General features: G+C 44.3%; 1 protein-coding gene across 1 annotated transcript; it reads left to right on the top strand.

The window, feature by feature from the left end:
• Positions 1–6,471: 6,471 nt before the first annotated feature.
• On the top strand, positions 6,472–8,246 carry LOC124722389. The gene is made up of 2 exons (XM_047247561.1): positions 6,472–6,514; positions 7,666–8,246. The coding sequence occupies exons 1-2, from the start codon at positions 6,472–6,474 to the stop codon at positions 8,244–8,246; spliced, it is 624 nt and encodes a 207-aa protein (XP_047103517.1).
• Positions 8,247–9,183: the final 937 nt, after the last annotated feature.

The following is a 9,183-nucleotide window of genomic DNA, read 5'->3' as shown; positions in this document are numbered from 1 at the left end:
TCCAAAATCTGCGGGAATTGCATCGCCCCTCACACAGTTGTTGAAGAAGGGAGCAAAATTTCACTGGTCAGCAGAATGCGATGAGGCTTTTCAAAAGTTAAAAAATTCGTTAACATCTAGTCCGGTTTTGGATTTTCCAGATTTTAGTAAACGGTTTATATTATCTTGTGACTCCAGCAGTTTTGCTTTGGGCATTGTATTATCTCAGGAAATAGATGGGCAGGAACACCCAATAGCATATGCTTCCAGACAGCTGAACAATGCAGAAAAAAATTACTCAACAACCGAGAATGAGTTATTGGCATCAATTTTCGGAATAACCTATTTCCGGTGTTATTTGTATGGACGATGTTTCAAGGTGATTACTGACCATGCAGCAGTTAAGTGGTTGTTAGGGCTTAAAGACCCAACAAGTAGATTAACTAAGTGGGCTTTGCGTCTTAATTAGTACGCTTTTGAAGTGATTCATCGACCGGGTAAACCGCATGGAGACGCGGATGATCTGAGTCGTAAAGTATGCGCCATGGAATGCACAGGAATAAATGAGAACCAATGGGTGGAGGCACAAACCGCTGACACAGATTGTCTGCGATTTACCTCGCAACGACAGTTCGTCGTGGAAGACGGGATATTCTACCGTAAAACTAGGAACGGTCCACGCACAGTCATACCAGAAAAACTGCGAAGCGAAATTTAAGGCAAGCACATGATTCAATGTTTTCTGGTCATTCAGGTCGAAGAGCAACGGAAAGGAGGGTAGCACATCGTTATTAGTGGTCAACGCGTAGACAAGATGTCGATCAGTACGTAAAGAATTGCATTCCGTGTGCTCAATGGGTGGAATTGAGTCATCAGAAAATTGTGTTGCAACGACTACCGGAAGCGGATAGACCTCTCGAATTACTGGGCGTAAACGTCTTAGGACCGTTTGTGCAAACACCAGCGGGTAGTTGATATGTTTTAACAATAATTGATCATTTTTCGCGCTATGCGTCTATGACATCTATTCTGGACCAGCGAGCCGAAACAGTGGCTCACGCCATGGTACATCAATGGATATTGAAATTCGGAACACCTGAAACTATAATTACAGATCAAGGGTCAAACTTTATGTCCTATTTGATGAAACAGTTATGCAAGTTGTTGCATGTAAAGAAACTGCGTTACACCCGCAGGCTAATGGTCGGACCGAGAGAGTACATCGTACAATAGCTAAGATGTTAAGTTATTATGTAAATTCGCAACACAACAATTGGGATACCCTATTGGCGTTTGTAACCGAAGCGTATAACTTAAAAGTTCATGAAAGTACAGGATTGTCTCCGTATGAAGTACTGTTCGGTCGGAAGATGCCATCTCCGTTTGAATTGCTCCAGACACCACAAGGAACCGATATTTCGGCTGTTAAGGATTTATCCACAAAGTTGAAAACAATCTGGTGGCAGGTGAAAAAAATTAACACTAAAGCGTTAGAGAGACAGCACAAAGTTCACAATAGAAAGGCAGCTTTACCCAAATATCATGTAGGACATTGGGTGATGATGACTAATCCGTATGTGCCAAAAGGCAAAACGAAAAAAATTTGTATCCCGTTATCAAGGTCCTTTCCAGGTGATCAGGTGACATCGCCGGTGAATGTAAAATTACAGCTTCCAACTCGCCCTACTATTGTCCATGTGAGCCGAATTAGGCCTTTCAAAGGGAATTTTGAGGCACTTTCTTCATTGTCTGCAGTAACTTCTAGTGGAGAGAAAGATGAATCTAAGAAAAAGAATAAGAAAGGCGAAGATAAACAAGAGAACCAAGTTAATTGTGGAAGCAATCGGACGTGCTATTATGCTCTTAGGCCACACGTAAAAAGGAAGAGCTAATGTGAGTTGCCTTTCTTTTGTGACTTTCTGGTAAGACCGGCAGTTCCAGCGTCATGGGTTGCGCTGAAAAGGGAAGAGGGAAGGTGTGCACTATCTCTCAGCATAGTTATTCTGTTTTTCTGTTGCAACTTAGCTGAAGCCTTGAAGGTACGTCCTATATCAAGTGGTGTTTTGTTCTCGGGACAAGCGGACGTAATTATGTCTGGACAGCAATTGACCTTAAGGGTGGACTGTAATATTTGGGCGGATGAAGACGAAATCTGTAAATTAGAGGATACATTTAATGAACTTCATTCCATGGTGGCTAATCAGTCAAGGTTTAATGACACACAGGGGGAATTTCAGCTACTACGATCAGCTTTTGCACACAATGCGTGGGCACCTAACCCCGGTACTGTTACCATCGGAACAACTTCGGGAAGGATTATGCAAAGTTCAATCGGAATTGCCAGCATCCCTGGAGCTACTGACGACATTAACAGACGATTACTTATCTCTGTTACCAGTACGCGGACGGGTATCCTGCTGAGAGTTCATATCATAATACCATTAACATGTAAGGACTGTAAATTTGAATGTTACGCCTTGCATACGTATCCAATGAAGTGGGAAATTTTGCAGAAATTCGTACAATTAACCGTACGGGAAATACTGTTAGTGGCACGTAACAGACAAGCTCATGCATTCCTCACTGCACAAGACGTGCTGCGTTGTCAAACTGGTCCAATTACCATCTGCCCCGTGAAATTGTTACACACTGTTCCCAAACCTTGTGAGTATTCTCTATTCTGCTCTCAAGAACCAGTCACGGAGTGTCCTAAGGAAATTATAGCAGGCACACTGCAGTTCTTTCAGCAAGTGAGTCCACATTGGGTATTTTCAGTAATGGAAAACACAGTCGTTATTTGCGTTTGTTGTGAGCCGGGTAAGCAAGGGAGTACGCAAAGAATAGAATTGCAGGGGCAGGGACTGTTAATTAACGGCACACAGTGTGACATTTCAGGGCCAACTTTCCGTTTACCAGCCGTGATTACTGGAGCTACAATCATAAACAAAACACGCACATTGATCTATGTACCCGACCAACCAGTGCAATTCGTCACGAAAGAAAATCTCACTCTTATGAATGGCACATTAGACCCGACTTTGCTCGCCTCTTTGGACCGGATGCTAGCAGCTTAGGATGGACGTATAACTGTGGAACATCTTTTTCAACGAGTGCATGAGTACTGTAATGAGCATAAGCATCGTTTACTAGTTATTGGATCATCAACCACCGCCAACTGTATTTTTATCTTTGTCGTAGCATTAGTGTACTATCGGCTCAAGTGGTAGACCAAATCCCGCCCCTTCCAACCTTTAACCTAAGGGTCCAGACAAAATAGCTGAACAGTTGTGAGGCACTGCAGCAGAACACTGAGTAATGTTTATGGACAAAGATTAGACTGAGGATAGAAGTGACTGAACACAGTGTAAATAGTGACTCAATCGCATTTTGTGGTGTTTGTGAAGTGAACTGTAGTTGTTTTGACTTTTTGGTTGAATTCGGGTACGAATTCTTTTCGTACGAGGGAGGAGTTGTAGAGGACAACGGGTTATTTTTAGGAAATACGGTGCGAAATTGTGATTTAGTGTGTTTCAGTGCGCGATGCGCCATCCTCACGGCAAACGGCGGACAAAGGCTGGCCGGCGCGCTATGCAGGTGACACAGTTTTGCAACAAGCATCGGTATGTGTCTACGTGTGCGGCAGCCATCAGAACGCAGCATTAGCAGAATTATGCAGGCGCGGGACGCGTGTGGCGCGGTTGCGTTAGCCAACTCATCGAGAACCTTTTAATAAACACGCCGCCGCGTAACCGGCGGATTCAGCAGCGGTCTGCACTATTTAAGGGCATCAGAGGCGGGAGTCGGCATTCGGTTGGACTGACTGGGCGTTCGGTCGCTGCCACGTCGTCGTCATCAGTGACGCTGTCTCCGAGGACCGATCGGCGGGGGGCGTTGCCCGCTGCTGCATCGGAGACTCCCAGCGTCGTCACGAGCTGCCGCGTCTGTGAGTTGGGCCGCGCCTCGTGCTGCTAACCTCCTACCGCCTGCGCAGCCACTGACCGAGCGCGACGTCGCGTTCCCTGGACTGCGTGCATCAGCTCGTGTCCACCATGACACGAGTGGTGGGGCTGAGCTACCGGAAGATGTATTGGGAGAACCAACAATAAAGAGGAAGATGTCTAAAAACAGTCACCTTCTTCTACCCAGCCACGCCTTACAACCCTGACCACATCACGTGCTCCAGCCATCCTGTTACAATATGCTATCAGCGTCTTACTATGTACTTCCATGGCTTCTCTCAAAAACAGTGTTGGCTTCTTAAGTCACAATTCCTCTCTTCAGAAGTTTTCTACCCAATAGCTCTTTCTTTTGGAGCATTATCCTAATTTTTAATGTTTTAAAAGGCCACTAGAAACAAACAGTTTATGATTTATTTATCGTAACCCCAATCTTAACACTGAAGGAATGATACATAGGTGCATTTATTATCATCTAAGTTTAGTATGATTAAATTTGCACAGTTATTTAATAACACATAACTTTTCCAGAAAATAAATAAAAAAATAGCATTAAATAACACCTTCAGATGAAATTGACTAACAACGAAATCCCAATCACACTAAATACTGCGACGCACGTGTCATTACAACGCAGCGTTAAAGCTTCCACAGACTATTCGTCATTTAACAATCGTGTAAACCTTGATGTAAATAAACACGTGCTCAGTGACTGTTCAGTCCGCTCCCTTGCTGGCTGCAGTCAGAGAACAGACTAAGGCCGGTAACGCACTAGGCAGTCAGGCTGCGGCAGCCAATAAAACAATGACAGCTGATTGCAGGCCGCGCACAAGGCAGCCAGGATTTTGTGGCCGCGGCAGCCAACAGAACACGGTCGACTGCACGACAGCCAGGCGGTTGCGCGCAGCCAGTGGCGAGGTGCGCGTCTCGCAAAGAGTGTGTGGGGCTGCCTCAGTCTCCACGCACTTGTCCGAGCAGCCACACCTTGTCTGCACCTCGAGAAGTCGCGTTGGCTATAGATATCGAGAAATTTATTCCAGAAATTGAAAGACGAAGAGCAATCTGGGACGTATCTTGTGAGGAGTACAGTGACTGCGACGTGAAGAGAAGAAGATGGGAGGATATCACAAATACACTACTGGCCATTAAAATTGCCACACCACGAAGATGACGTGCTACAGACGCGAACTTTAACCGATAGGTAGAAGATGCTGTGAGATGCAAACGATTAGCTTTTCAGAGCATTCACACAAGGTTGGCGCCGGTGGCGACACCTACAGCATGCTGACATGAGGAAAGTTTCCAACCGATTTCTCATACACAAACAGCAGTCGACTGGCGTTGCCTGGTCAAACGTTGTTGTGATGTCTCGTGTAAGGAGGACAAATGTGTACCATCACGTTTCCGACTTTGATAAAGGTCGGATTGTAGCCTATCACGATTGCGGTTTATCGTATTGCTGCTCCCGTTGGTCGAGATTCAACTACTGTTAACAGAGTATGGAATCGATGGGTTCAGGAGGGTAATACGGAACGCCGTGCTGGATCCCAACGGCGTCGTATCATTAGCAGTCGAGATGACAGGCACCTTATCCGCATGGCTGTAGTGGATAGTGCAGCCACGTCCTGATCCCTGAGTCAACAGATGGGGACGTTTACAAGACAACAACCATCTGCACGAACAGTTCGACGACGTTTGCAGCAGCGTGGACTATCAGCTCGGAGACCGTGGCTGCGGTTATCCTTGACGCTGCATCACAGGCAGGAGCGCCTGCGATGGTGTACTCAACGACGAACCTGGGTGCACAAAAGGCAAAACATCATTTTTTCGGATGAATCCAGGTTCTGTTTACAGCATCATGATGGTCGCATACGTATTTGGCGACATCGCGGTGAACGCACACTGGAAGTGAGTATTCTTCATCGCCATACTGGCATATCACCTGGCGCGATGGTATGGGGTGCCATTGGTTACATGTCTCGGTCACCTCTTGTTCGCATTGGCGGCACTTTGAACAATGGACGTTACATTTCAGATGTGTTACGACCCGTGGCTCTACCCTTCATTCGATCCCTGCGAAACCCTACATTTCAGCAGGATAATGCACGACCGCATGTTTCAGGTCCTGTACGGGCCTTTCTGGATACAGAAAATGTTCGACTGCTACCCTGGCCAGCACATTCTCCAGATCTCTCACCAACTGAAAACGTCTGGTCAATGGTGGCCGAGCAACTGGCTCGTCACAATACGCCGGTCACTACTCTCGATGAACTGTGGTATCGTGTTGAAGCTGCATGGGCAGCTGTACCTGCAGATGCCATCCAAGCTCTGTTTGACTCAATGCCCAGGCGTATCAAGGCTGTTATTACGGCCAGAGGTGGTTGTTCTGGGTACTGATTTCTCAGGATCTATGCACCCAAATTGCGTGAAAATGTAATCAGATGTCAGTTGTAGTATAATATATTTGTCCAATGAATACCAGTTTATCATCTGCATTTCTTCTTGGTGTAGTAATTTTAATGGCCAGTAGTGTATAATGCGTGAGGAGAATATGACGGAAAATGAAAAGAATGAATTCGGTAAGTCACTTATTATTTATTACATAATTAAAATGATTATAGGTACAATAATCAAGAAGAGGGTATAATTGTACACTTAACAATAATTCACATGAAAGCAGTAATAGTCACAGCCACAATTCAATTAACACATATAATTATTACCCCAATGCAATTCTGTTTTGCCATTCCAGCGGATTTCCATTTGTGAAATGATCCGCAAATAAATCTTTGTATGTTGATGCTGATGAACGGCACCCTGCTCTTGTAGGACCTGGCGAAATTTCCAGTTCTGGAGGGACGTACAGTGTGTCTTCAAAGTTGTAGCCATCTCTTTCTCGCACATAATTATGTAAAACACAGCATGCTTTTATTATGGCAATTGCAAATTCTTCCCGAACATCCATAGGACGATGAAAAATTCTCCATTTATTTGCCAGAATGCCAAACGTCCGTTCTATAAATCGCCTAGCCCGAGACAGTCGGAAGCTAAAGATTCTTTTTTTGTATGTTCAGCTCCATCTTCCATAAGGAAGCATTCAAATTTCAGACATACCGAACGCCTTATCTCCGACAATGACGTACGGCATCGGTATTCCATTCTCTGGTATTTGTAAATTTTAATTTAGGAGTTTTCATACAGAACTGATTTCTTAAAAATAGATGAGTCGCTACATATTCCATATGCTCCAACATCAATGTAAGTGAATTTACAACCTGCAACACATAAAGCAAGTAAAACATCGAAAAATAACTTTTGTAATTATAGTAAAGTGAACCTGAATGACGAGGTTCTATTACTCTGATATGTTTCTCGTCGATGGCACCGATGCAATTGAGAAAGTTTGCATGTCTATTAAATCCATTTGCTATTTCAATCCATCTTTCCTCATTTAATTTTGTAAACGCATTATGTCTTATTTTGTCCCAAATCGCCAAGCAAGTTTCATATATGACTTCTCGGACAGTAGTACATCCGATCCGAAGATTGTGTCTCAGTGCTGCCATAGTACATCCAGTAACCAGATATCTGAAACGAAACATTATATTCATATGAAAAAATGAAACCCACGTACTTCTGCCAGGAATTTCATTACATTATTATAATAGATTAGTCGTATTAACATCTCTAATTTCATACCATCGGCGCCGCTAAGAGACTTTTTTTGCAGGCAAATCTCTACAGCAGAAGTGTAATAATATTAGGACCAGTTTCAGCAGGGAATTAAAACGCAGAGCAGGTGCCAAAAGTGGATCAGCAGCTTTGCGTAAAAGCCCTTACGTGTATTTCGAGCACTTACAGTTTCTTAAGGAAACTGTTGTAGACAACAGAACTCAAGATAGCCTGGATGAAACTGACGTTGCTGAAAGTAACTATGGGGGATGTGGCGTACATTCACTTCTTCCCAAAAAGAAGCAGAAAAATAACGACGAGAGATTGATTGCTGTACTACAACAGAGTATCGAACTGAGGGAGGAGCGTGAAAGGAACCAAGAATCTGATTCAGATAGACTATTTCTGCTTTCATTACTAGAAGATATGAAAAAGATTTCGGAACAACGCAAGCTTACTATCAAAATGGAGATTACTGAAGTCAAAAAAAGAGCACAGATGCTTCCACTGCGGACTCATCACCAAGGCTATTCTGATTATGCGTCAGAAACAACAGTGGCTGGAGCAATAGCTGTAGGTATGAACCAGAAGCCTCGACAGACAGCAGTTTCAGCATGGATGCGTACTACAGCCAAATGATGGTCGAGCAGACTTCAGCAGAGGGCAGAAGGAAAGTCGCCGTGATTATTCTATGCCCATTACATACAGACAGGACACTGCCGCCGAATACGATGAGCCGTCATCGTCCACTGACTAAACTGTGTCAATTCAGAATTCTGAAATACTTGATCTGTTCCAGTCATCAGCACTACAACAACTTTAATATTAATATTCTTTCCAAATGTTGTTGTAATTTAACATATAAAATTAAAATAATAATGTCAAACCATCATGCATGTTGTATTATTTTCAAACTATCACTTCTGTTTCGCCGGCCGAGGTGGCCGAGCGGTTCTGGGCGCTTCAGTCCGGAACCGCGCTGCTGCTGCAGTCGCAGGTTCGAATCCTGCCTCGGGCATGGATGTGTGTGATGTCCTTAGGTTAGTTAGGTTTAAGTAGTTCTAAGTTCTAGGGGACTGATGACCTCAGCTAAGTCCCATAGTGCTCAGAGCCATTTGAACTATTTTTGAACTTCTGTTTCCTGACTTCGTCCGTTTTCAGTTCCTTCAAATTCGTAACATTAGAATCAAAGGGCCAGGGGAAAAACCGATGACAATTCAATAATTTTCTTAATTAATTGAAACCCTCAGCTGCCGATAGGTGTTGTTGATGTACCTTGATGGGGACAACTGGAAATGTGTGCTCCGACCGGGACTCAACCCCGGGAACTCCTGCTTACATGGCAGACGCTGTATCCATCTGAGCCAACGAGGACACAGATGAATAGCGCGACTGCAGGGACTTATCCCTTGCACGCCTCCCGTGAGACCCACATTCCCAACTGTCCACAATCTACATACGTATGAGGCTGCACGGTCATCAATGGTATCTGTTCTTTCGTGAACAGTTACTATGTTCATATATAGTTAAAGGCTACCTGGCCATTGACCTTCGTCCGTGCGAATGCGCACAAGTT

The sequence above is a fragment of the Schistocerca piceifrons genome, chromosome X, assembly GCF_021461385.2.
Source record: "Schistocerca piceifrons isolate TAMUIC-IGC-003096 chromosome X, iqSchPice1.1, whole genome shotgun sequence".
Taxonomy (NCBI): Eukaryota; Metazoa; Arthropoda; class Insecta; order Orthoptera; family Acrididae; genus Schistocerca; species Schistocerca piceifrons.
The sequence above is the reverse complement of the archived record's forward strand: the minus strand, read 5'-3'. Positions and strand labels throughout refer to the sequence as shown.

Bases quoted from the DNA above. Each gene is read 5' to 3' on its own strand.
- LOC124722389 (XM_047247561.1), top strand. From the start codon at position 6,472: ATGCGTGAGGAGAATATGACGGAAAATGAAAAGAATGAATTCG. The intron at 6,515-7,665 runs GTAAGTCACTTA...CTTTTTTTGCAG, and splicing joins AAATGAAAAGAATGAATTCG to GCAAATCTCTACAGCAGAAG.